This window comes from Leopardus geoffroyi, chromosome D3 (assembly GCF_018350155.1).
Source record: "Leopardus geoffroyi isolate Oge1 chromosome D3, O.geoffroyi_Oge1_pat1.0, whole genome shotgun sequence".
NCBI classification, from domain to species: Eukaryota; Metazoa; Chordata; class Mammalia; order Carnivora; family Felidae; genus Leopardus; species Leopardus geoffroyi.
Window position 1 is genome coordinate 22,409,544 of NC_059339.1, and position 27,773 is coordinate 22,437,316.

At 42.3% G+C, this 27,773-nt stretch overlaps 1 protein-coding gene across 2 annotated transcripts in view; it reads right to left on the reverse strand.

Moving 5' to 3' along the window:
• OSBP2 (oxysterol binding protein 2) overlaps positions 1 to 27,773 on the reverse strand; it is a 180,683-nt gene that overhangs the window by 120,585 nt on the left and 32,325 nt on the right. For both annotated transcript variants that reach the window (XM_045458323.1, XM_045458322.1), the window contains exon 2: positions 25,575 to 25,783. In XM_045458323.1, the coding sequence (XP_045314279.1) occupies positions 25,575 to 25,783 (209 nt within the window). The remainder of the gene's footprint in view (positions 1 to 25,574; positions 25,784 to 27,773) is intronic.

Genomic DNA, 27,773 nt, shown 5'->3' on the forward strand with positions numbered 1-27,773 from the left:
CCAGTCTAGGGAAGCTGGGTACAAGAGAGGGAGCCCCTGAGGGGCTGGACCAGCCCCCTAGAAGTAAGGGCAAGGGAGAGAGGTGGCTGGCTGTGTGGTCACTTATTGTTTCTCTCAGAGCCACACTGGGAGGCAGACCTGCAGATCTTCTAAAAATGACTCACAAGTACTGAGAGGTAAATTGCAAGCATGCTTGCCCATGCTTCCTTAGACAGCAACTTAGGAGCAGAGAAAGTGAACAACCATCCTCTAGCTCCCCCCTGCGTCAAGTGAAAAAATACTCTCTATTTTCTGACTGGGAGGTTCAACTTTGGACCCCACCCAGGGAGACAGGAGCACAGCTCCCAAATGGGTTGAATATCATGGTCTCCCAGGATATAGTTAAATGCAGAGACATAAACTGCAAGACGATCCTTACGTTTGAATTCCAGATACACAATAAATAAATTTTAGTATATGCCCCAACTATTGCATAGGACATACTTATATTAAAACATTATTTGTGAGGCATCTGGGTGGCTTAGTCGGTTAAGCATCCGACTTCGGCTCAGGTCATGATCTTGCAGTTTGTGGGCTCAAGCCCCACATCGGGCTCTGTGCTGACAGCTCAGAGCCTGGAGTCTGCTTCAGATTCTGTATCTCCCTCCCTCCCTCCCTCTCTCTCTCTCTCTCTCTCTCTCTCTCTCTCTGACCCTCCCCTGCTCACACTCTCTTTCTCAAAAATAAACAAACATTTTTTAAAAACACCATTATTTGCTGTGTATCTGAAGTTCAGATTAAACTAGGTGATCTGTATTTTATCTGCTAAATTTGGCACTCCTACCTAAGGAGATTTTTTTTTTTTTTAATGCAGGTACCCTCCCCCCACCCTACTCAGGACTTTTCTCATTCATTCAGATTTATCAGGGCAGGGAGGCCTGGGAACCTGTATTTTTTTAAAGATGCCAAGATGGCTATTATCAGTAACTACAGCTAATTGTTCTTGGGCATTTGCCAAGCCAAGTGCTAAGTTCTTTCCATGCATTACGTAATAAGTTAGTCCTCACAGCACCTCTAAGGGGTGGTTCTATTATTAAGTCCATTTGACAAAGGAGAAAATGAGGCAAAAGACAGCAAGCAACTTGCCTAAGGTCACACAGCTGGTAAGTAAGGTAGCCATGGTTTGAGCCCAGGGAGGCTGGCTCCCAGGGACTTAGAAATCTTTGAACTGGAAGGACCCTGGGAGGCACATAATAGAAGCCTCCAGTGAACTGACAAATGGGGAATCTGAGGCTCTGGGAAGCCCATATTCATATTAACCGCTAGCTACTGTGTACACGGGGCTAAGCCAAGTTGCAGAGAGCAAGCATCTGGCCCCAGCAGGAGGCTGGCTCAGGGAAAGTTTCCAGAATGGTCTCTCCTTGAAGAAGCAGATTTAAAGGGAAGCAAGGTGTGGGAAAAGGGCTGGGTGCTAGGGAAAAGGGTTTGCAGGTAAGAGGTTCAGCATGCCTGGCAACAAGCAATGTGCTGATGAAGAGAGGGGAAGCTGGGCAGGTCTGGAGGGCAGGGGAGAGCCAAAGAAGGAATACGAATCAAAATTGCATTTTGTTTCAAATTAGCCTGCAGCAAATTTTATTTTTTCCTCAGTTTTATACATTTTAACACGTGTGTAGATTTCATTAAAACACCGCCACAACTAGGACATAGAGTAGTTCCATCACCCTCAAAACACTCCCTCATCCTGTAACTTTGTATCACACCCTCCCTCCACCCCTCACCCCTGGCAATCACTGATCTGTCCTTCATCTCTACAGTTTTTACCTTTTCCAGAATGTTATATAAATGCAGTCATACAACTTTTTTTTTTTAATTTTTTTTTTCAACGTTTATTTATTTTTGGGACAGAGAGAGACAGAGCATGAACGGGGGAGGGGCAGAGAGAGAGGGAGACACAGAATCGGAAACAGGCTCCAGGCTCTGAGCCATCAGCCCAGAGCCCGACGCGGAGCTCGAACTCACGGACCGCGAGATCGTGACCTGGCTGAAGTCAGACGCTTAACCGACTGCGCCACCCAGGTGCCCCAAGTCATACAACTTTTTGAGAATGGCTTCTTTCGCTTGGCATAATGCCTTTGAGATTCATCCAAGTTGTTGCATGTCTGGGTAACTCATTCATTGTTATTGCTGAGTGGTACTCCATTATGTTGTGGACCTGAGTTTGTTCAGTCATTTACCCATTGAAAGACATTTCGGTAGTTTCCTGTACTTTGCCATTAAAACCAATGCTGTTCTGTATGCAGGCTGTTGAGTGAACCTAAGTTTCCATTTCTCTAGGATAAATATGCAGGGGTGTGACTGCTGGGTCATATGGTAATTGCATGTTTAGCATTGTAAGAAACTGCCAAACTATTTTCCAGGGTAGCTGTACCATCCTATATTCCCACCAGCAATGTATACGACAGATCCTTGCCAGCATTTGGTATCATCACTATTTTTTATTTTAGCTCATGTAATAAGTATGCAGTCATATATTATAATGATCTTAATTTGCATTTCTCTAATAGCTAATGATAATAATCACCTTTTCATGTATTTATTTGTCAAATTTATCTTCTCTTCAGTGAAATATCTGTTCACGTTTTATTTCCCCATTTTTAGTTAGATTGTCTTTTTATTGTTGACTTTTTAGATTTCTTTATATATTCTAGATACTAGTCCTCTGTTGGACAAGTAGTTTGCAAATATTTTCTCCCAGTCTGTACTTTGTCTTTCCATCCTTTTGATAGGGTCTTTTGCAATGCAAAAGTTTTCCAATTTGAAGTCCAATTTATTAAGGTTTTCTTTTATGGAGTGTGCTTCTCATGTCTTAGACACAATCTCATCTCTGAGAACTCTTCATCTATCCCTACATCCCAAAGATATCCTATGTCTTTGAAAGTTTTATAGTTTTACATTTAAAACTATGCTCCATTTTGGATTAATTTCTGTATACTATATGGTGCTTAGGTTGAGGTTCATTTTTTTTTGCCTATGGATGTCCAGTGACTCCAGCATAATTTGTTGAGAAGACTATTTTGCCTGCATGAAATTTCTTTAGTATCTCTGTCAAAAAATCAGTTTGGTGTATTTGTGTTTATTCCTGCTTTTTTTTTATTCTGTTAGTTTGTCTATAGGTCTCTGTTTCTCCACCAACATCATATTGTCTTGATCATTCTAGCTATATAGTAAAGTCTTAGCATCAGGTAAAGAGATTTCTTCCAGTTTATTTTATTTCAAAATGTTTTTTGATTTCTTAATGTTTATTTATTTTTTTAACTTATTTTATTTTTTATTTTTTAAAATTTACATCCAAATTAGTTAGCATATAGTGCAACAATGATTTCAGGAGTAGATTCCTTAGTGCCCCTTACCCAATTAGCCCATCCCCCCTACCACAACCCCTCCAGTAACCCTCAGTTTGTTCTCCATATTTATGAGTCTCTTCTGTTTTGCCCCCCCCCCGTTTTTATATTATTTTTGTTTCCCTTCCCTGATGTTCATCTGTTTTGTCTCTTAAAGTCCTCATATGAGTGAAGTCATATGATTTTTGTCTTTCTCTGACTAATTTCAGTTAGCATTAATACCCTCCAGTTCTACCCACGTAGTTGCAAATGGCATGATTTCATTCTTTTTGATTGCCGAGTAATACTCCATTGTATGTATATATAGCACATCTTCTTTATCCATTCATTCATCGATGGACATTTGGGCTTTTTCCATACTTTGGCTATTGTTGCTAGGGCTGCTATAAACATGGGGGTGCATGTGTCCCTTCGAAACAGCACACCTGTATCCCTTGGATAAATGCCTAGCAGTGCAATTGCTGGGTTGTAGGGTAGTTCTATTTTTAGTTTTTTGAACAACCTCCATACTGTTTTCCAGAGTGGCTGCACCAGCTTGCATTCCCACCAACAATGCAAAAGAGATCCTCCTTCTCTGCATCCTCACCAACATCTGTTGTTGCCTGAGTTGATAACGTTAGCCATTCTGACAGGTGTAAGGTAATATCTCATTGTGGTTTTGATTTGTATTTCCCTGATGATGAGTGATGTTGACCATTTTTTCATGTGTTGGTTGGCCATCTGGATGTCTTCTTTGGAGATTTTTTTCAAAATGGTTTTAGCTGCTCTAGTTCCTTTGTGTTTCCATATAAAATTTAGAGTAAGTTAAAAAAATATCTTGCTAGGATTTTGATAGAAATTGTTTTAAACACATAGATCAATTTAGGGAAAACTCACATCTTTACTATGTTGAGTCTCCCAGTCCATGGATATGGTATGTCTTTCCATTTCTTCAGATATTTGATTTCTTTTCATAAGCATTTTGTAATTTTTAGCAAACAGATCCTGTACAAGTTTTGTTAGATTTATACTTAAGTATTTCATTCTGAGGAAATAATAAGTGGTATGGTGTTTTGGTTTTTTTTTAAGTTTAAGAGAGAGAGAGAGACAGAACGAGCAGGAGAGGGGCAGAGAGAGAGGGAAAGAGAGAATCCCAAGCAGGCTCTTCACTGTCAGCTTGCAGCCAGACTCAGGGCCTGAACTCATGAACCATGAGATCATGACCTGAGCTGAAACCAAGAATCAGACAGTTAACCGACTGAGCCACCCAGGTGCCCCAATGGTATTGTGTTTTAAATTTCTGTTCCCATACGTTCTTTGCCAATATATAGGTATATGATTGATTTTTGTTTTTTGATCTTATATCCTATAACTTTCTTGAACTCACTTATTAGTTCTATGCACTTTGGGGAGTTATTTAGGTTTTTACTGTTGAGTTTTAAAATTCTTAACATAGTTTGGATATAAGTCTTATATTGAATATATGATTTGCTAGTCTATAGCTTAACTATTTTGGTCTCTTTGCAGTGTCTTTTGCAGAGTAAAAGTTTTACATTTTTGATGTATATCAACATATCAATTTTTTTTCTTTTATGGATTATGCTTTTGATGTCATGTTTAAGAGATCATATTTAAGAACTTATTGCTTTAAGTCACAAAAGTTTTCTCCTATGTTTTCTTCTAAAAGTGTTATAGTTTTGTGTTTTATATTTTGAGTTAACCTTTATATGAGTAAGGCTTAGATCAAGATACTTTTTTAACATATAAATGTCTAATTGTTCCAACATTACTTGTTGAAAAGATTATCCTTTCTCAATTGAATATTGCTTTCGTAACTTTGTCAAAATCCTACTGCCCTTATTTGTGTAGGTCCACTTTGGACTATTCTGTTCCATTAATATACGTGTCTCTTTGCCAACACAACACTATCTTCATTACAGTTCTTTATAGTAAGTCTTAAAATTGGGAAATTAATCCAACCTTATCCTTTTCAAAATTGTTTTAGCTTCTCTAGTTCATTTGTCTTCCCATATAAATTTATAATAATCTTGTCTACGATGAAAAAAATCTTGCTGGGATTTTTATTGGAATGGCATTAAATCTATTGATCAATTTGGGGAGGACTGACATCTTTGTCAGTCTGTTGAATCTTCTGATCCATGAGCATTGTATGTCTCTCCATTTATTTTGGTCTTTTATCTGCATTTTATAGTTTTTGGTACACAGATACTATATGTTTTGCAATATTTATACCTAAGTATTTCATGGGGGCACATTATAAATTTTAAAAATTTGGTTTCCAAAGGCTCACTGCTAGTACACAGAAATATATTGGGGCACCTTTGTGGCTCAGTTGGTTGAGTGTCCCAACTTTGTCTCAGGTCATGATCTCATGGTTTGTGGGTTTGAGCCCTATATCAGGCTCTGTGCTGACAGCTCAGAGCCTGGAGCCTGCTTTGGATTCTGTGTGTCTCTCTCTCCCCATCCCTGCTTACACTCTGCCTCTCTCTCAAAAATAAATAAAACATTTAAAAAATTAAAAAAAAAAAGAAATACAATTGACCTTTGTGTATTGATCCTGTATTCCATAGCTTTGCTAAACTCACTTATTCTAAGAGTATTTTTGTAGATTTCTTAGGATCTTCTATATAGCTATCTTGTCATTTGCAAATAGGGGTAAGTTTTTGTTTCTTCCTTTCTAATCTGAATGTCTTTGATTTCTTTTTCTTGCTTTATTATACTGGCTAGGACTTCTAGTATGAAGATGAATATGAGTTATGAGGATAGACATCCCTGCCTTGTTAATGATCCTAGGAGTCTTTCACCATTAAGTACAATGTAGGTTTTTTAAAGTTGCTCTTAATCAGGTGGAAGAATTCCTTCACTTGGAGTAATTCCCAGTTTGCTGAATGTTTTTACCATGAATGATACTGAATTTTTTCTTTTTTTTTTCTTTTTTTTTTTCAACGTTTATTTATTTTTGGGACAGAGAGAGACAGAGCATGAACGGGGGAGGGGCAGAGAGAGGGAGACACAGAATCGGAAACAGGCTCCAGGCTCTGAGCCATCAGCCCAGAGCCTGACGCGGGGCTCGAACTCACGGACCGCGAGATCGTGACCTGGCTGAAGTCGGACACTTAACCGACTGCACCACCCAGGTGCCCCGATAATGAATTTTTTCAAGTGCTTTTTCTGAATCAATAGACATGATCATGTAGTCTTTATTTGGACCATTAAGATGGTGATTACATCGATTGATTTTCAAATACTGAATCCATATTGCACAGCTAGTATGAATCCCACTCAATCATTGCGTATTATTCTACTTATATATTGCTATATTCAAATTACTAATAGTTTGTTGAGGACTTTATCATCTATGTTCATGATAAATATTGGTCTGAGGTTTCCTTGTACTATCTTTGTCCAGTTTGATATCAGGGTAATGCTGTCCTCATAAAATGAGGACAGATTAATGCAAATGGTGTTATTCCTTTTTCAAATGTTTGATAGAACTCGCCAATGAAATCACCTGGGCCTGAAGATCTCTTTTTTTTTTTCCTCAATGTTTATTTATTTTTGAGAGACTGAGAGAGACAGAGCATGATCGGGGAAGGGGCAGAGGGGAGAGGAATACACAGAATCCGAAGCAGGCTCCAGATTCTGAGCTTTCAGAATGGAGCCTGATGCGGGGCTCAAACTCATGAACTGCGAGATCATGACCTGAGCTGAAGTCAGACACTTAACCAACTGAGCCACACAGGTGCCCCTTGATTTCTTTTTTTTTTTTCTTTTAAGCTTTTAAACTATGAATGCAATTTTTTTTAATACTTAAAGGATTATTCAGATTATATACTTGATCTTGGGTACATTCTGGAGTTTATGATTTTTGAAGAACCAGTTTATTTCATCTAAGTTGTCAGAATTGTGGGCAGAGTTACTTGTAATATTCCTTTATTATTCTGTTATGTCTGCTAATTGCTTCTTTCATTCCCAATGTTGATACTTTGATATTTTCATTTTAGTAGGCAATTGACCTAGGTGGGTTCAAACCATAAGTTCTAATCAAACTCCTCCTGGTGATGGTTTCATTGTCAATTCCCCTTTCCATACCTTTGTAGTGCAGTGAATCGCTCCCTCATATATGCCAGCCAGTGGCCACTGGGACCTTGGTATTCACGTGAGTTTTAGGTCAGTTCTCAAAGTATGCAATTTAGGATCTGAATCATGCATGTGCAGCTTGGATGTGAACCTAGAAGTTCATAAACAACTTTCTGGAGTCACTTTACCAAGCTCCTCTCTGTAATATCTTGGTGTTTCCCAGTTCCCAAGGGCTCTCTCTTTCTGTCCTCTGGCCCACAACTGGGGCTTAATTTACTTATCTCCCCTGCCCATTTCCCATAACTGCACCCACATCTGGGGCCAAGTGGATGGGAGGAGAAAGAGAAGATTGCAACAGGTCCTCACTCACCCTCTTGGGACCACAGCCCTTTCTACTGGAGAGGAGAGTTCCCCTCAGAGCTTGAGGGGCCTGTAGCTCCTGCTGCCACCATCACTGCCAGGAGAACTTTCCTGCTACTTGGGTCTGAACAAGAGCGCTTGTCCTGGAGCTCTCTCTGTCTGCTTACTCAGAGGTCTCCCCTGAGTCCAGACTGGAAAATACTGGAAGGAAAAAAGTTATAAATTCACCACCTGTTCAGTGTTAATTCAAATTATGGTCTTCTCCAATCTGCTTGTGGCTATTTAACATCTAGGGTGCTCAAACAGCTCCCCCACGCATTCTGTCCAGGTTTTCTAGCTGCACAAAGTGAAGTATTCTCATTTCATCCTACTCAGAACTGGAATTGGGCTGAACTGAATTTTAGAAGACTTACTCTGGCTGTTGGAGTCTCTCGAGTCCACAGTCTGGGAACCCAGGTGGCCGAACCAAGGTAGAGGCCATACAGGTGAAGGACAGCAGGCAGATACAAAACTGTTCAGGGCTGGTGCTCACAGGATCTCATGACAGCTGAATTTGAGAGGTGAAGGAGGGCAGGAGTAAACAGGACATTCAGGACACTTGGCCAACTTCCAGATCTGGAAGATAACCTAAGACTATGATGAGGGCAGTTTCAAGGCAGTGGGCAGTGGGTCAGGTGGGGCAGTGGGAAGAAGCCAGGAGAGGAGTTGAGGCTACAGGAGAGAAAGAACAGCAGTGTAACCAGGTCCCTTTGGAGTCACACAGGGGTGCATGCAGGGAGGTTGCTAAGTCTGACGGCAGAGAGCTGAGGTGGTCCGGAAGGTGGGCTTTTTGGTTCTATGGAATGAGAAGGAGGCAAGGTCTTTTTCTGGAGTGTAGTGAGGATATGTAGAGTGGCAAGGACTTCAAGAGTCACTAGAAGATAGGGAAGGAGGCTGTCAGGGGAACCCCTAGAAGGGCTGGCACTGATAAAGGCCCAGCAGAAGCCCTGGGTCTGAGGGTGTGCTATCTATATGGTTGGGAGGGGTTGACCCTAAAGCTTGACTGTGTGGCACGTGTACCTTGGCTCAGCAAAGGGGCCCTACTAATACTGCCTGAAGGCAGAATGTGCAGTACTGAAGGGTCATCACCAAAACAGCAACAGCCTCACTGCTGTCAACTGAACAGCTACCACACTCAAGCTGCTGAGCTGAGCAGTTTGTGATATGATTTAATTTATTCCTCTTGACAACCTTAAGTGGTCTTTATCAATAGACATGCTTTGAGGGTAAGGAAGCAGAGTCACAAAGTGGTCAAGCAACACTGCCAAAGTGACCCAGCTAGCAAGTGGCACAGCCAGGATTCAAGCCCAGGGTTATCCGTTCCTGGGCTGCCACACGGTTAGGCAGAGGATACATGGGTGTGACAGAAGCTAGACAACCAGGTGAGGGAGGAAGACCCTTCCAAGGAGGAACTGAGAGATAGATACTGGGCCAGGTTAAGCAAGGGAGAAAAAAGGAAGAAGGCAGCTGCAGGAGGAGGAGCCAGGGTCTAGAAGGGAACTGGGAGGGTAGCTACTATGGCAACCAGAAAAGGGCCAGCTTCTGACTTCAAATTACTGAGCCAGAGCCCCAGGGTCCAGAGGTAGTTGTGTCGGGGAGGCAGAAATCTGAAGATGAAAGAATGTGCCAATCAGAGGGCAAGGCCCAGGAGCTTGAGGACAAGCTCCACATCCAAGCTCCCTGTTGGACCTGAGGGCTGAGATGTTGGAAAGCAATCCCAGAAGGGGTACCAAGATGCCAGGATTTGGATGAATGACGGGCTTGGGGAGGTGAATGCTGGAGATGGGCATGACCCTGGTCCTAGTCCCCAGCCCCTCTCAGACCGAGGGGGCTGCCTAGATGTAAGTTCATTTTCCTGATTGTGTTCTTCTTCCTGGAGGTACCACATTCTGATGAGCCCACAGGGACCTTTTTAAAAAGATGAGTGATTGAGGGGCGACTGGATGGCTCAGTTGGTTAAGCGTCTGACTTCGGCTTAGGTCATGATCTCACAGTTTGTGAGTTCGAGCCCCATATCAGGCTCTGTGCTGACAGCTCGCAGCTCGCAGCTCGGAGCCTGGAGTCTGCTCCCAATTCTGTGTCTCCTTCTCTCTCTGCCCCTCCCCCATTTGTGCTCTGTCTCTCTCTATCAAAAATAAATAAATGTAAAAAAAAATAAATAAATAAAAAAATAAAAAGATGAGTGATGGAGCAAAGGCGCATGTGCAAGCCAGCCCTAGCAGGCCCAGCACAACTTCAGAAGATCCAGCCACTAGATGGCAGCTGTAGACATCAGATAAAGCCTTCCATAGTCAAAGGACACCTGCATTTAGAAACTACTAAAAGAGCAGATCATCCAGTCCTGGGGTTGCCTGATTCCACATCAGAATATCAAGAAGACTCCATGCCCTTCCTTACACAGATTCTTCTAGCAACACACGAGAAAAGGCTTGTGAATCTGAGATGAAGGAAAGACTCTCCTGAAACACTGGTGAGCTCTGCTCTTTCTGGTGACATGGGGCCCTGCCCATCTCCAGCCCGGCCAGAAGGTCCCCTGATCAGCTGCCCAGGACATCACCTGAGGCCCCAGCCACCAGCCTCCTAGAGCTCCATGTGCTCACTCTTCCCAGGCTCCCCTTGTCTGGCATGCTGCCTGAGGCGGGAAGCCTGACCATTCACTAGCTGCAGCCTATGTAGGCGTAGATGTTGTCTTGAGCATTCCATGGCAACTGGGCAGAGGCCCACAGGAGTACACAAGCAGGATGATCCCAGATTGGGGTTTAGCAGGTGGATATGCTGAAAGGTCAAGAGGCCAACAAGGGCCTGGCAAGGAAGGGGCTTCATGGGAGACCCATGGGAAAGGCTGCATAGCGGGAAGGGTGGGTGGACAGAAGAAGGCAGGGGGGCCAAAGGACAAGGGTCTTTGGGAGCTTGAAGACAGATGTGGGGACAATCAGTAATGGGGACAGCAAGATATGGTCAGCAATGACAAAACAATGGAAGACTTGTGAGGGGTAGGGGGAGAGGGGACAGTCCTAAGAGATGGCCAAAGATGATGCCAGAACTTGCAACCTTCAGTGAAGTTGCAGGAGATAAGGGTGAGCAGCAGGAGCCCTGCATGCAGAGCAGCTCCACGTAAAAGAGTCAGGCACTTCTGGGGCAGGCCACCACCTGACACAGGCTTCCCTGAAGCTGAAAAAGAGTCTCCAAGAAAGAACAAAGGACAAGGAGGGGAGCAGGGTATGCCACAGGGTGCGGTGTAAGTGAGGGGCACAGAGAGAAGGCTAGGGAGGGAAGAGCCCTCCAGCACAAAGGAGAAACAGAGGACAGTGGCTGAGGATAGCAGGGACAGGTGGGTTCATTTCTTCCTAAGAAGCAGTAAGGACAATAAATAAGGAAAAGAGAACTCCATTTAAAACAAGCCAATAAGTTTTGTTGGTTGTTTCCTTTGCTGTGCAGAAGCTTTTTATCTTTATAAGGTCCCAGTAGTTCATTTTTGCTTTTAATTCCCTTGCCTTTGGGGATGTGTCAAGTAAGAAATTGCTACGGCTGAGGTCAGAGAGGTTTTTTCCTGCTTTCTCCTCTAGGGTTTTGATGGTTTCCTATCTCATCTTCAGGTCCTTTATCCATTTTGAGTTTATTTTTGTGAATGGTGTGAGAAAGTGATCTAGTTTCAATCTTCTGCATGTTGCTGTCCAGTTCTCCCAGCACCATTTGTTAAAGAGACTGTCTTTTTTCCATTGGATATTCTTTCCTGCTTTGTCAAAGATGAGTTGGCCATATGTTTGTGGGTCTAGTTCTGGGGTTTCTATTCTATTCCATTGGTCTATGTGTCTGTTTTTGTGCCAATACCATGCTGTCTTGATGATTACAGCTTTGTAGTAGAGGCTAAAGTCTGGGATTGTGATGCCTCCTGCTTTGGTCTTCTTCTTCAAAATTACTTTGGCTATTCAGGGCCTTTTGTGGTTCCATATGAATTTTAGGATTGCGTGTTCTAGTTTCCAGAAGAATGCTGGTGAAATTTTGATTGGGATTGCATTGAATGTGTATATAGCTTTGGAAGCTTCTGCACAGCAAAGGAAACAACCAACAAAACTAAAAGGCAACCAACGGAATGGGAAAAGATATTTGCAAATGACATATCGGACAAAGGGCTAGTATCCAAAATCTATAAAGAGCTCACCAAACTCCACACCCAAAAAACAAATAAGCCAGTGAAGAAATGGGCAGAAAACATGAATAGACACTTCCCTAAAGAAGACATCCGGATGGCCAACAGGCACATGAAAAGATGCTCAACGTCGCTCCTCATCAGGGAAATACAAATCAAAACCACACTCAGATACCACCTCACGCCAGTCAGAGTGGCCAAAATGAACAAATCAGGAGACTATAGATGCTGGAGAGGATGTGGAGAAACGGGAACCCTCCTGCACTGTTGGTGGGAATGCAAACTGGTGCAGCCACTCTGGAGAACAGTGTGGAAGTTCCTCAAAAAATTAAAAATAGACCTCCCCTATGACCCAGCAATAGCACTGCTAGGAATTTACCCAAGGGATACAGAAGTTACTGATGCATAGGGGCACTTGTACCCCAATGTTTATAGCAGCACTCTCAACAATAGCCAAATTATGGAAAGAGCCCAAATGTCCATCAACTGATGAATGGATAAAGAAATTGTGGTTTATATACACAATGGAGTACTACGTGGCAATGAGAAAGAATGAAATATGGCCCTTTGTAGCAACGTGGATGGAACTGGAGAGTGTGATGCTAAGTGAAATAAGTCATACAGAGAAAGACAGATACCATATGTTTTCACTTTTATGTGGATCCTGAGAAACTTAACAGAAACCCATGGGGGAGGGGAAGGAAAAAAAAAAAAAAGAGGTTAGAGTGGGAGGGAGCCAAAGCATAAGAGACTCTTAAAAACTGAGAACAAACTGAGGGTTGATGGGGGGTGGGAGGAGGGCACCTTTTGGGATGAGCACTGGGTGTTGTATGGAAACCAATTTGACAATAAATTTCATATATTGAATGAATGAATGAATGAATGAATGAATAAATAAATAAATAAATAAATAAATAAATAAATAAATAAAACAAGCCAATAAAAACAAGGTAGTTGCCTGGGCGCCTGGGTGGCTTATTCAGTTAAGCATCTGACTCTTGATCTTGGCTTAGTTCATGATCTCGCAGTTTGTGGGATCGAGCCCTGCACCAGCACAGATCCTGCTTAGGATTCTCTCTCTGCCCCTCTCCCTCTCTCTGCCCCTCTCCCTCTTGTGCTCTCTCTCTCTCTCTCTCAAAATAAATAAATAAACTTAAAAATAATTTTTTAAAAACCAAGGTAGTTGCCAAAATGAGCACTGCCCTCGACAGATATTTTGCGAGGCATCACCATCGCGTGGACATGGTGGACTGTAACAGCATCTCTGGGCCCTGTGGATGAGATGCCACAGTAGCTGCATGCCACCAGGGCAGGCAATCCCAGCCCTAGCAAGAACTGGTCCTGTAGGGTCTTGGCCTTCTGACCTCATCCCTTGAGGCATTTTTAGAAGTTATAGTCAGCCTTGGGGCCCGGCTGCCTATAGCACAGCAGGCCAAAGGGACCAGGTATAGCAGCCAGAAGGCCAGGACCCAATGGGAAAGCAAAGGCTGGAGAGAAGTGAACCATGTGGCCTGGAGTCAGCGAGGGGCAGGATTCAGAGTACACCATCAGGGTGGACCCCACATCCATGCCTGCTGTTGCTCTCAGTTCAAGTGTCCTCCTGACGGTGGCCCTGTCCTGTAATCCTTCCTTCCACTGTTCCCTTGTGAAAGGCTCCTCAACCTGCCCCATCTGATAGGGGGGCTCAGCTTGCCTCTCTCATCCCATATCCTCTGTCCCCTCCTTTGGGAGTACTGGCCTAGGCTGGGCTGCCACTTTGTCCAATGCCAGCTCCCTTTTCCCACAATGGGTTCTGGGGCATGTATCCCTGTGTCCTTGGCCTCCTTCTCACTCTGCCTTCAGGCATAGCTCATCTCAACCTCCAGTGGGTCAGGGGCACCATGGCTGCCTACTCTCAACCCCAGCCAGAGAGCTCCTCCAAGGCTGGGTCCAAGCCTGTGCCTGCTCATCTCTGACCTCCCCACACATGGCCCAGCCCCCAGGACCCAAGGGGACACCAATCAAGAGCCCTGCGTGACATATGCATGCACTTTAGCGTATAAGAAACATTTAGGCTTCAAGAAACCTCATGTTACTGTACTGCTTTCTTTCTTTCACAGACAGAAAAGAAGGCTTCTAGAGTCCACAATAAAAAGCAACTATAAAATGAGGGAGCATTAAATGAAAAAACAACATCTAGGGAGTTTGAGCATCCCCTTGTGCACTTGGGGAAGTCTGCCCAATTTTTGGCTAAAAATCCATTTCTTTAGTGATTATTTACAAAAGATTAAAATAAAAATCTTTTTTTCCCCCACATAGCAGAAAGAAAGATTTGACAACTGTGTCAATGCCATTTTTGTAAGTGCTGTGTGCTTCTGATCTCTTGGGACCTGATCAATGTGACATAGTATTTGGGTGTGACAAATAAGGACAAGTAAACTCAAACAAGGAACCCCAGATACATAGGTAAGAGGTAGTGTAAGAGCCTTCACTAAGCAAAAAGGAAGAAGTCTAACATTGATTGGAGAAAAGGCCATCGGATTTTAGGGCATTTGACAGGACATGATGCTTCAGTGCTTCCAAATCCTTGTGATAATTTGAAATAGTGTAAGTAATTTGCAGGCAAATAGGACCTTGCCCAGGAAATGCCCAATGATAGCTGTTAGCCAAACCCTTTGAAAGGGGTCCAAATAACTGAAGTATTCAAATCTTCTGATGCAAGGTCCCTGGGCAGAAAGGTCATTCTGCTGTATGGGGGATTCTGCCACTGACCAAAAGTGCTCAGGCCTCCTGGGACGGGCACGTGGCTTCTGTGCTCTGGCTGCTGAACCAGTCAGTCCTCCTGGCTAAACTCTCCCTTCAGGAGCCCTGTGCACACAGCCAGATGGAGGCCCTAGCCCCAGATATTCCCAAGCCCACCCCTACCAGACTGTTCTCAAACCTCCCCTTGGTGACTGCCAGGCTGAGGGACGATGCAGCCCAAATGCATGCCGTGTCCCCAGCCACAGAGAACCCCCACAGTCCCTGAACACATCCTCCCCTCTGCTCCAGACATTCCCACTGCCTGGATAGTCTTCCTTCTTCCCTTCTCTCCTCACCTCCATCTCCATATTTCAAGCTCTTCTCTGTCCCTCAAAACCCAGCTCAGGTCTCAGCTCCTACAAGCGACCTTCCCTGACTTTGTTCCCCTCTCCCACCCATCCCAGTGGTGACAGCCTCCTACCTTACACTGTGCTAACTCACCTGCAAATTACTCTAACCTCCATGGGAACTGTCACGCCTCGTTCATAAAGTTTGAGTTCATGTAGGACTGTGCCATTTGAATGACATCCATTCCCTCTGAAATGTTAATATGCAAGAGCACATACTGTGCAGAGGTCTATTAGGGGTTATTTTTTATATAATAAAAATTATTGTGGCCTGGAAATAGGTGGTTCCCTCCTTTTGCCCATTTTAATCTTTTTTTTTTTTTTTAAGTAGGCTCCATGCCCAGCATGGGCTTGAACTTACAACTCTGAAATTGAGAGGTGCGTGCTCTACTGACTGAACCAGCCAGGTGCCCCCAACTTTTGCTCATTTTAGACAACTGGCAGGTTAAAGCCAGAAATATAAAACTGGAAGAATATTCCAATATACCAATATACTCAAGAATACAATATTCCAATATACTCAAGAATATTTACAAAGATAGCAAATAAAAATATAGATTAATATTTTAAAAAACTGGAAGAGCTCAAAAGACCAAGTTTCAGGTGCCCAAGAGATCAGTTACCTCTACAGAGAGCAGGGGCAGATATGCACAGCTGAGGGGTGGGCTCCAGGAGTGTGTCCAGGTCCTGGGCTCTGCAGAAGGTCCACAGCTAGGGCAGGGCTGGCAGGGGAAGGGCCACTGTCACAGCACCCAGACTCCTGACTGACACAGACACTTCTTTAGGAGGTGCAGGCATACCCCCAAGGTGATCATGACTCGTCCCTCTGCATCCACCAGTGACATGTCCCCACCCAGAGGGGAGGGCAGCTGCCTTCTCAGAGATGCAGCCCCCTGGGGCTGCTGTGCCACATTTCATGCTGTTGGAGGTAGGTCATTTTAAGACAGTGAAAGAATATTTTTCCCCTTCCCTTTTCAAACACCCTGGGGTGCTTGACCTTCTGCGGTTGATTCTGTCATATCACTTACTACCAGCTGTGGGCAGGATGATTTATGAGTGCTGGGGCACACTCCCCAACAACAGTGCTGGGATGAATGGAATTACTAGCACCCATAGCAGTACACACCTCCCATGTGTTATCACGTAATCCTCCTGGCAACTGAGCAGGAGTGCCAAAGATGAGGAATCTGGAACTCAGAAATATTCACTGGTTTGACCAAGGCCCCAGAGCTGGATGGGAGCTCACAGAAAAGCCTTGCCAACCACCCATTTTATAGATAGAGTGAGGTCCCAAGGGACACAGTGACTTGCCCAAGGTCAGATCTGACCCTCCTTGACTCAGCACCCTGTCCATAGTACCACAGAACATTCTACCAAATTTGGAAAGTGAATGGCAAAAGAAACACAAAGTAGCCCAGAAAGACAACCTTGGAGTCATGAAGTACCCTTGGGACCCCCAGCCCCAGCCCAGCTCTGTGCTGGAACCTCCCATCATGTCCCCTACCAACACTTTCCCTTTTGTAGTCCACTGATTTGTTTCCCAGACTAAGCAGAAATCGGTCTCACCCCTTTCTCCACTGGTTCTGCTTATGTCTTCCAGTGCCACAAAAACAAAAACAAAAACAGAAACACAGGTCTGCATCCTTATTCACATTCTCTGACCCTTCAAAATTTCAATATGAGTAGGCTCTACCTGGCCTTCCCTTCTCCAGATTAAACGTCATCAGTTCTAGTGGTGACAGGTATAGAGAAACCACAACACCCCAATCCTCCTCTCCAAAGATGATTCTAGCATGGACAAGGGTGTCCTGGCTGCTCTGCATACTGACCCCACAACAGATCCTCCAGTGCCAAGCCCAGTGGTGGGCCCTGAGGTCACCATGGAAACAAGATACACAGGATCTCTCTGCCCTGGAGGAACTAAGGTTTTATGAAAAGGATGGATAATAAGTAAATAAACAAGTCAGTCAACTAATAATGAAAAATTGCAGTGGAGAAAATAACAAGGATTCTGTCATGAAGCTGTCCTAAGAAGGGAACAACTTAAAACACTCTGAAGTGTTATTAAGCTGAGACCTGAAGGATGAAAGCCAGGCAGGCCAAGAGTAGGAGCAGGAGTGTTCTAGGCAGAGAAGAAAGGCCAACGAGTACAAAGGTCCTGAGGCAGGAGCTGAGTATAGTGAGGAGGGAGACAGGCGGGGAAGGAGGCCATAGACTGTCATACAGCATAAGGAGCTCAGATTTTACCCTAAGAGCACTGACAAGCCACCTGAGATTACTGTGTGTGTGTGGTAAAATATACATAACATTTAACATTTTAAACATTTTACATATATAATTCAGTGATATTTAGTACATTCACAATGTTGTGCAACCATCACAACATTTTCACTACCCCAAAAGAAATCCTGTACCCACTAAGCAGATACTTCTCAACCTCTTTCCCCAGTTCCTGGCAACCACTACTCTGCTTTCTGTCTCTCTGGACTTGCCCATTGTGGACATTTCATGTGAACAGAATCATAAAACCTATGACCTTCTGTATCTGTCTTCTTAACGTGTGTTCAAGGTTCATCCATGTCATAGCATGCATTAGTACTTCGTCCCTTTTCCTTGCTCAGTAATATTCCACTGAATGGACATACCACACTTATTCATTCATTCATCTGATGATGGACATTTGGGCTATGTTCACCTTTTGGCTCTTGTGGATAGTGATGCTATTAACATTCATGTACAAGTTTTTGTTTGAAAACATGTTTTCAGTTCTTTTTTGCTTGAAAACGTGTTTTCAGTTCTTTCAGTGTTCAGTTCTTTCCACTGAATGGAGTGGAAGTGCTAGGATCATAGGGGTAATTATGCTTAACTCAGTGAGAAAGCACTAGAACATTTTCCATAGTAGCTGCACTATTTTACATTCCTACTGGCAATGTATGAGGGTTCCTATCTTCCATATCCTTGTCAATGCTTACTTTCCATTGTTTTGTTGTTGGGTTTTTGTTCTTGTTTTGATAATAGCCATCCTAATAGGTGTGAAGTGGTATTTCGTGATTCAGATTTTCATTTTCTTAATGACTAACAATGTTGATTATCTTTTCATGTGTTTATTGGCCATTTGTGTCTTCTTTGAGGAAATGTCTATTCAAGTACTCTGCCCACTAATATTCTGGATACTAGCCTCATCAAAAACATGTCTTGCAAATATTCTCTCCCATTCTGTGAGTTGTCTTTTCCCTTTCTTAATAAATGTCCTTAGATGCACAAAAGTTTTAAATTTTGATAAAGTGTAATTTATGTATTTTTTTTTTTTTTTGTCTTTGGCTGCCTGTGCTTTTGGTGTTATATCTAAACAACCACTGCCAAACCCAAGGTCATGAAGATTTACTCCTTTTTCTTCCTTCGGGTATTATGGTTTTGGCCCTTATATTTAGGTCTTTGATGCATTTGAGTTAAGTCTTTGTATATGGAGTGAGGTAGGAGTCTAACTTCATTCTTTTACATGTGGACAGCCAGCCATCTCAGCACCTTTGTTGAAGAGACTATCCTTTCTCCATTGAATGACCTTGGTACCCTCGCTGAAAATTCATTGATCATAGATGTATAGTTTATTTCTAGACTCTTAATTTTATTTCATTCATCTGTATGTCTGTCCTTAGGTCAGTACCATACTGTTTTGATTTATAGTAAACTAGCTTTATAGTAAGTTTTGATGTTGAAAAGAGTTCTCTTAACTTTGTCTTCCTTTCCAAGATTGTTTTGACTACTTTGGGTTCCCTGGAATATTTTTTTCTACCTCTAAGAAAAAAGGTCATTGTAATTTTGATATGGATTATACTGAATCTATACATTGTTTTGGGTTGTATTGTTGTCTTAGTAATATTAAGTCTTCCAATCCATAAACACAGATGTCTTTCCATTTATTTAGGTTTTCATTAATTTCTTTCAGTAATTTTTTTAATTTAAAAATTTTTTAAGTTTTCAGTGAAATTTCATATTCTTGGTTAAATTTGCTCTTCAGAATTTATTTGTGATGATGCTTAAAGGAAATTGTTTTCTTAATCTCTTTTTTTTGGATTGTTCATTGTGGGTATATAGAAATATAAGTGATATTTGTTGATCTTGTGCCCTGCAGCTTTGCTGAATTTGTTTATTAGCTCTCATAGGGTTTTTTTTGTGGATTCTTTGGCACTGTCTATATGTAGAATTGTATCATCTATGTGCCAATAGAAAGTTTTACTTCTTCTTTTCCAATTTTTCCTTTTGTTTCCTTTTCTTGTCTAGAACTTCAAGTACAATGTTGAATAGCCATGGTGAAAATGGGGATCCTTGTCTTGTTCCTCATCTTAGGGGAAAACTTCAGTTTTTTACCATTGAATATGAAGCCAGCTGTGGGTTTTTCATAAATGGCCTTCATCATATTTGCTGATGTTTTTATCAAGAAAGGGTGTTAGATTTTGTCAAATCCTTTTCCTACATCAATTGAGATGATCACATAAGTGAGGATTTTTTCCTTCAATCAGTGAAGTATACTATATTGATTGGTTTCTTATGTTGAACTGCCCTTGTAATTCCTGGGATAAATCCCACATGGTCATGGTGTATAATCCTTTTGATATGCTGTTGGATTTTGTTTGCCAGTATTGTGTTGAGGAGTTGAGGGGTTGAGATGTTGAATCTATATTCATAAGGGATAATGGTCTATAGTTTTCCTTTCTTGTGATGCCTTTGTTTGGCTTTGGTATAGGGGCAGACTCACAGAATAAGTTAGAAAGTGTTTCCCTCCCCTTAATTTTTTTGGAAGAGTTTGAGAAAGACTGGTATTAATTCTTCTTTAAATGTTTAGTAGAATTCATCAGTGAAACCATCTAGTCCTGGGCTTTTCTTTGTTGGGAGACTTTTGAGGACTGATTCAATCTCTTATTACAGAATTGCTAAGATTTTCTATTTCTTCTTTAGTTGGTTTAGTAACTTGTGTGTTTCTAGGAATTTGTCCATTTCATCTATGTAGTCTAATTTATTGGTGTACAATTGTTCATAGTATTGTTTTATAATCCCTTTTATTTCTGTAATGTCAGCAGTAATGTCCTCACTTTCATTTCTGATTTTAGTAATTTGAGTCTTCTCTCTTTTTTTCCTAGTCAGTCTAGTGGAAGGTTTGCCAACTTTGTTGATCACCTTAAAGAAGCAACTTTTAGTTTCATTGATTTTTTTTTATTATTTTTCTATTCTCTATTTCATTTATCTCAATTCTGATATTTGTTGTTTCCTTCCTTCTACTAGTTTTGGGTTTAGTTTGGTCTTCCTTAAAATGTAAGATGTAAAGCTTGATTACTGATTTGAGATTTTCTGTCTTTTTAAATGTATATTTTATAGCAATAAATTTCCCTCTGAGTACTGCTTTTGCTGTATCCCATAAATTATGGCATGTTGTGTTTTCATTTTCATTCTTCTCAAAGTATTTTTTTAATTTCCCTTGTGATTTCATCTTTGAATCAAGGGTTGTTCAAGAGTGTGTTATTTAATATCTACATATTTTTTAATTTTCTTCTGTAATTGATTTCTAGTTTCATTTCACTGTGGTTAGAAAAAATACTTTGTATGATTTCAATCTTCTTAAACTTATTGAGACTTGTTTTGTGGCCTAACATTTAGTGTATCATGGAGAACTTTCTACATGCACTTGAGAAGAGTATGTGTGTCCCACTGTTGTTGGGTGAGTGTTCTGTATATGTTTGTTAAGTCTAGTTGGTTTATAGCACTCAAGAGGTGTAAGTAATGCAGTGATATGATCAGATTCCCACTTTTTAACATATCATTTTGCCTGCTGTTTGGGGAACTGACTGAAAGCAGGAAGACAGTGAGGAGGTTTTCAGACATTCAGGTAAGAGGGGATGGTGCCTGGACTGGGGTTGTGAGGGGTGGCAGAAAAGCTAGAGAGTAGGCTTCCTGATAGTCCATAGCCTAGGAAGGGACAGATAGGCCTTGGGATGACCTGAAGGGGGTCCATCTGGAGCACCATCTATGCCCTTGACCCAGCTGGTAGCTATGAGCCAGAGTCAAGGAGAACCACACTAGGCTGTCTTCCCTTATTTGGGGTTACCTGAATCTGACCCCATGTGAAAAGTTGCAAACCACAACTCTTTAACATCAGCCTGAGAACTGTGGGAGAAAGATATTGCCTTGCAGAGATGCCACCATAAGAACTCTTTCTCAAGAAATAATCAGGTAACCCCAACCTTTTTATAAAAGCACAGTACCTTTTTGAAGTCTTCACCTTCACATGCGTTAGTTCATTTATGTTTCAAAACACCAAAAAGGAGAGGAATCCTACCATTTCTCATTAACACATAGCAAGTGCTACCTTGAATTGTACCTGAATGTTTGCCCTATGTTCCTACCCAGGAGGCTAACCCCTTGGGAACACAAGACATGTGCTATGTCTCCAGCCCCTGACCATGCCTAAGGGGTAGGAAACAAAGGAAGGTGAGCCTGAGGCAACTCCCTCAGGGGTCCCAACCCTCTTAGAGGAAGTCCAGGCTTAGAAATTACTAGCACTTCCCAGCTGAGTTAACAAGTACTTCCACCCCAGGTGCAGAAGAAACTCTGTCCATTGGCTGTCCCAGGAAAATTGTTCCAGAATGATGAATCCAATAAATACTACCTGCTACGTTATTTTCAGAAGGTTCCTAGAATATGATTCAACTATTTTTTTTCTTTTTTTTTTAATACGAAGTTTATTCGTCAAATTGGTTTCCATACAACACCCAGTGCTCATCCCAACAGGTGCCCTCCCCAATACCCATCACCCACTTTCCCCTCCCTCCCACCCCCCATCAACCCTCAGTTTATTCTGTTTTTAAGAGTCTCTTATGGTTTGCCTCCCTCCCTCTGTAAATTTCCCCCCCTTCTTCTCCCCCATGGTCTTCCGTTAAGTTTCTCAGGATCCACATAAAAGTGAAAACATATGGTATCTGTCTTTCTCTGTATGACTTATTTCACTTAGCATCACACTCTCCAGTTCCATCCACATTGCCACAAAAGGCCACATTTCATTCTTTCTCATTGCCAAGTAGTATTCCATTGTATATATAAACCACAACTTCTTCATCCATTCATCAGTTGATGGACATTTAGGTTCTTTCCATAATTGGGCTATTGTTGAAAGTGCTGCTATAAATATTGGGGTACAAGTGCCCCTATGCATCAGCACTCTTGTATCCCTTGGGTAAATTCCTAGAAGTGCTATTGCTGGATCATAGGGTAGATCTATTTTTAATTTTTTGAGGAACCTCTACACTGTTTTCCAGAGCGGCTGCACCAGTTTGCATTCCCACCAACAGTGCAAGAGAGTTCCCATTTCTCCACATCCTCTCCAGCATCTATAGTCTCCTGATTTATTCATTTTAGCCACTCTGACTGACATGAGGTGATATCTCAGTGTGGTTTTCATTTGTATTACCCTGATGAGGAGTGACATTGAACATCTTTTCATGTGCCTGTTGGCCATCTGGATGTCTTCTTTAGAGAAGTGTCTATTCATGTTTTCTGCCCATTTCTTCACTGGATTATTTTTTTTTTTTCAGGTGTGGAGTTTGGTGAGTTCTTTATAGATTTTGGAAACTAGCCCTTTGTCCAATATGTCATTTGCATATATCTTTTCCCATTCCATCAGTTGCCTTTTAGTTTTGCTCATTGTTTCCTTTGCAGTGCAGAAGCTTTTTATCTTCATGAGGTCCCAATAGTTCATTTTTGCTTTTAATTCCCTTGCCTTTGGGGATGTGTCAAGTAAGAAATTGCTACGGCTGAGGTCAGAGAGGTTTTTTCCTGCTTTCTCCTCTATGGTTTTGATGGTTTCCTGTCTCACATTCAGGTCCTTCATCCATTTTGAGTTTATTTTTGTGAATGGTGTAAGAAAGTGGTCTAGTTTCATTCTTCTGCATGTTGCTGTCCAGTTATCCCAGCACCATTTGTTAAAGAGACTGTCTTTTTTTCCATTGGATATTCTTTCCTGCTTTGTCAAAGATTATTTGGCCATACTTTTGTGGGTCCAGTTCTGGAGTCTCTATTCTATTGCATTGGTCTATCTGTCTGTTTTTGTGCCAATGCCATGCTGTCTTGATGATTACAGCTTTGTAGTAGAGGCTAAAGTCTGGGATTGTGATGCCTCCTGCTTTGGTCTTCTTCAATATTACTTTGGCTATTTGGGGTCTTTTGTGGTTCCATACAAATTTTAGGATTGCTTGTTCTAGCTTCAAGAAGAATGCTGGTGCAATTTTGATTGGGATTGCATTGAATATGTAGATTGCTTTGGGTAGTGTTGACATTTTAACAATATTTATTCTTCCAATCCATGAGCACGGAATGTTTTTCCATTTCTTTGTATCTTCTTCAATTTCCTTCATAAGCTTTCTATAGTTTTCAGCATACAGATCCTTTATATCTTGGGTTAGATTTATTCCTAGGTATTTTATGATTCTTGGTGCAATTGTGAATGGGATCAGTTTCTTTATTTGTCTTTCTGCTGCTTCATTATTACTGTATAAGAATGCAACTGATTTCTGTACATTAATTTTGTATCCTGCGACTTTGCTGAATTTATGAAACAATCATTTTAATTATTTCATTTTATTTTACTCACGAGAAGCTAGAAAGAGGAAACTCATTCTTCCATGACCATCAGTGCTCCTACACTTAGCCAATGGGTGTCTTGAGCCATGTCATCCACACCACCAGCCACACCACCCACCATGTCATCCACCACAGTGGCTTTCCATAGACCTCCAAACAGAAAGCACAGGTCCTACTGGGGGTCCCAGCACAGCCCATGCCTGAAATGGCTCCAAAACCCTCCTTCACTGAGAAATGGAGTGGTATCTTGGGGATCCTGTGTCAAATTCAGCATCACTGTTGACACACCAGAGTCACATGAGTGATGATCCCAAGGAAAAATCACTGGGGGTAAGGGGGAATCCATGCTCCAAATATGTGAGACCAAAAGAGAAGGTCAGGATGATATTAAATGACCATCAACGTGCACTGAGAAGCTAGTGCTGGGGGAGACCCCAATACAATAGACCAGGTATGGGGCATGGTGACTGACATTACCAGTCCCTCTCATCCTGTTTTGTTCTAGAGCTCCTTCCATAGGACTCAATGTCTCCCCAACCAGCCTGTGAGATAATCCTGGAGCGGAGAGGCTGTGATTTGTTCTCACATGGAGCCCTGCCTTCCTAAAAGAACCCCACATAGGTCTGAGAAAACACACGCCATTTTGCTTTAACTTCAGAAGAGTTACAGCTTCCCAATATCTCCTCCCCGAGTGTGTGTGGACCTAGTTTTCACCCATCAGAAACATTTGCTATCACTCTGGGTGGACACGGCTATGGGAGGCAGACATTCTCACACACTGCTACAGTCATCTGATATTACAACCCCTATGGAAGTTAGCTTGACAATCTCTCAGAATTACAAAGGCACAGTGCTATTAACTCAGCAACCCTACTTTCTAGAATGTATACTTCATTTATACTTTTACGAATGTGAAACAAAATGCAAGATTACTCATTGCAGTGCAACATGTCATAGCAAAATAAACAACCTAAATGTTCATCAACAGGTTTTGGGTTAAATAAACTATGATATATCCATACAACAAAGTACTATACTGCTGTAAAAACAAGGAGGAAGATTTTTATGTACTGATAGGGAAGAAATTCCAAGATATATTGCTAAGTGGAAAGAAAGAAAGGTGGAAGACTGCATTTATTTTAAAATAAGTACCAATTTTAATAAATATGTAAAAGACACAAGGTAGCTCTGGTTGCCTCTGGGAGGGATAATAGGGTGGTTGGCTGGGAACAAGAGTCAAGGGCAAGTGTCACTGCATGTGCTTTTGAAACTTCTGGTTTATGAATCACATAAAGACATGACATATTAAAAAAATAAATGCAGGTATTAAACAATTAAATGTCTTGCTCAGGATATCTGAGCTGGTCTACCACCTCAGCAAAGACAACAGCTCTGGCTAAATAGCTTTCAATCTCCATAATAGGCCTGGGAAAAAGTCTGGCCCACGGCACAGGTACATGATCCTGGACTCCCACCTCTGCTGCTGCTTCTGGATCTCACTCACTACAGCATCTGAAGGTTCTGTTAAAATCTAGGAACCATACTTGCCCAAAGAAAGATACACACAGCCCTCCTCATCACAAATATTTCTATCCCAAGACCTGTCCACCCAACCTTGACCACCTAAGTGTCTCATTGCTGAGGACACACAGAGCTGAATGGGAAGGGTAAACACATATCCCAACCTTCCAGGGTTGGTCTGGACTAGCCTGGGTCTCCTGGTCACCACCACCCCCCAAACACTTTCAAGTCCCAGTCTCTCTGGATCCATGACACTGAATGTATACCCGCTCACCAAGTGCTCACTACCTGAGTGGCTGCTCATCATGCAGACAGCCTTGGCCTTGGCCAGCTCCAGGGCGGTGATCCACTGCTGCCGCTCTACCTCCGAGCTGGCCTTGAGGTGGTAGGTCCTTGCCCCACTGGTCAGCACGATACTGCAAGAGTCCTCCGTGTCAAAGTGCGCGGTGGACAGGTTGATGGTGCCACGACAGGTGTGGGCCATTTCACCCTGATTTCTGTAGGATGCAAGAGAAGGTATGGGGTGAGGCTCCCAAACTCAATACCTCTAGACTGCTCAAGGCAAATCCTCAGAACCTCAGATCCTTAGAACTGAGAGAGTCCCTGGAGTCAGAGCAGGGAGATAATGCCTGATGGGATTGACAGGTAGGGGCTTGGCTGAGGGGCGCTCAGTGGGGAGATAGCAAAGGGAGGAGGGCCCACATTAGTGCCAACTGCAGGGCGTGCTGGCTGTGGGTTAAGCCCTTGCAGACATGAGGAAATGGAGAAGGGTGACTGTCTAGAGACCTGTGAGGCAGGATAGACCACTAACTCCAACCCAGCCTCCTTCCACTAAGTCTCAGAACCACAGAGCTGGAGCAGGATGGCAAATACCACTGAAACTGAGATTAGAGACCCAGAACCCCAGAGGGTGGATTTGGAGGCACACCCTGCCAGGAGTGACCTAGGAACAGAGATCCACAGAGCAAGGATACCACCACACTCTTCTGGCCCCACAACAAATGGGAAGAAGGCAATGGCGGGACTAACACAGTGCTGCCTCATGATGGACATGACCTTATAACCTTTGCTGGTTATAAGATTATGGAGCTAATGGTACCAAAGTAAGGGGAAATGGAAGTGACTGAAGTGCAGGCCATTTCCAACTGTGACCAATGTCTAAAAACAGATCCAACTATCATGACTGGATCTACCTAACCTAGTCCTTCACATACTTAAAGGAAATTTGGAACCCTCACAACATACCAAATCTCTTTTCACAGAGAGTATTGGAAAAGGAAGAGCAATTGGTGGTCAGCATGTAACACAGCCAGTGGCAGAAGCTCATTTGGCAAATTCTGCTGCCCTTTGATGCTGGCTGTTCCTCATGTTATTTTCTTGATTCTTCTACCAGTTCTAAAGTCAAATGACTTGACACTCAACAAGACATTCAGCTTTTATGTGAACAGCTTATGCCTTTCCAATTCCCTCCTGCTTTGGCTACATTCCTTAGAGAAGATGACATAATTTATACTTGAGGAAAAGTCCCGCTCCTAGGTGCTGACATGTTCTACTTGAAGAAAACTCCTTCTAATTAACAAAACTGGCAAAGATGAGCATACCTGTTGGAAGCCTGCCCTTTTTGATTCAAGGACTTTTTGGCTAGAGGCTGTTCACGTGTTAAACAATACAGTAACTAACCAAAAAGGCCACTATGGCTCAGCTCAAAAAGAAGGCGGAGAGGTGGTGACCATTCTAGGCAGGGGGAACAGAAAGGGCAAAGAACATAAGGCAAGGTGAACTTTACAGGTTTCAAAAAAGAAGAAAAGTTTCTGTGTAGTAAGAGCATTGAGAGCAACAGAGTGAATGAGAAAAAGGTGAAGCTAGAAAATTACATAGGGGCCAGATGCAATACCTTGTGGGTTATGTTAGGATTTAAACTTTTATCTCAAAACTAAGACAGTGGGCCTCCTAGGCCTAATGTTAGGAAAGAAGCAGAGGTGGCCAAGAGTTACAGAAATTCCTATGGAAAACGGGGAATAGAAGTACCTGGTATGAGATGGGATATGGAAGCCAGGCCACTGCGTGGTATCAGAGTGGGCTGGAAGTTATCCAGTGGCTATTGTATTGAATTACAACCCATCAACTAAAATAAATACCCTTGAGTTCATGCTGATATAAGCAAATAGTTGAAGGGATAAATAAATGGGGGGAAGGGACAGATCTTCTTTAATAAAAGTAGATGTGATCACAGATATAGAAACTCACTAAATGCAATGTAGGATTCTAGATTGGATTACAAGATAGAAAAAGACATTAGAGAAAAACTTGTGAAATATGAATAAAGCTGGAGGTTTAGTTAATAGTATTATATCATGTTAATTTTCTGGTTTTGATAATTGTACTTTGCTGAGATAAGATATTAACATTAGGGGAAGCTAGATGATGGATACTTGAACTTTTCTATAAGACTCCTCCTCCTCCTCTTCCTCCTCTTCCTCCTCCTCC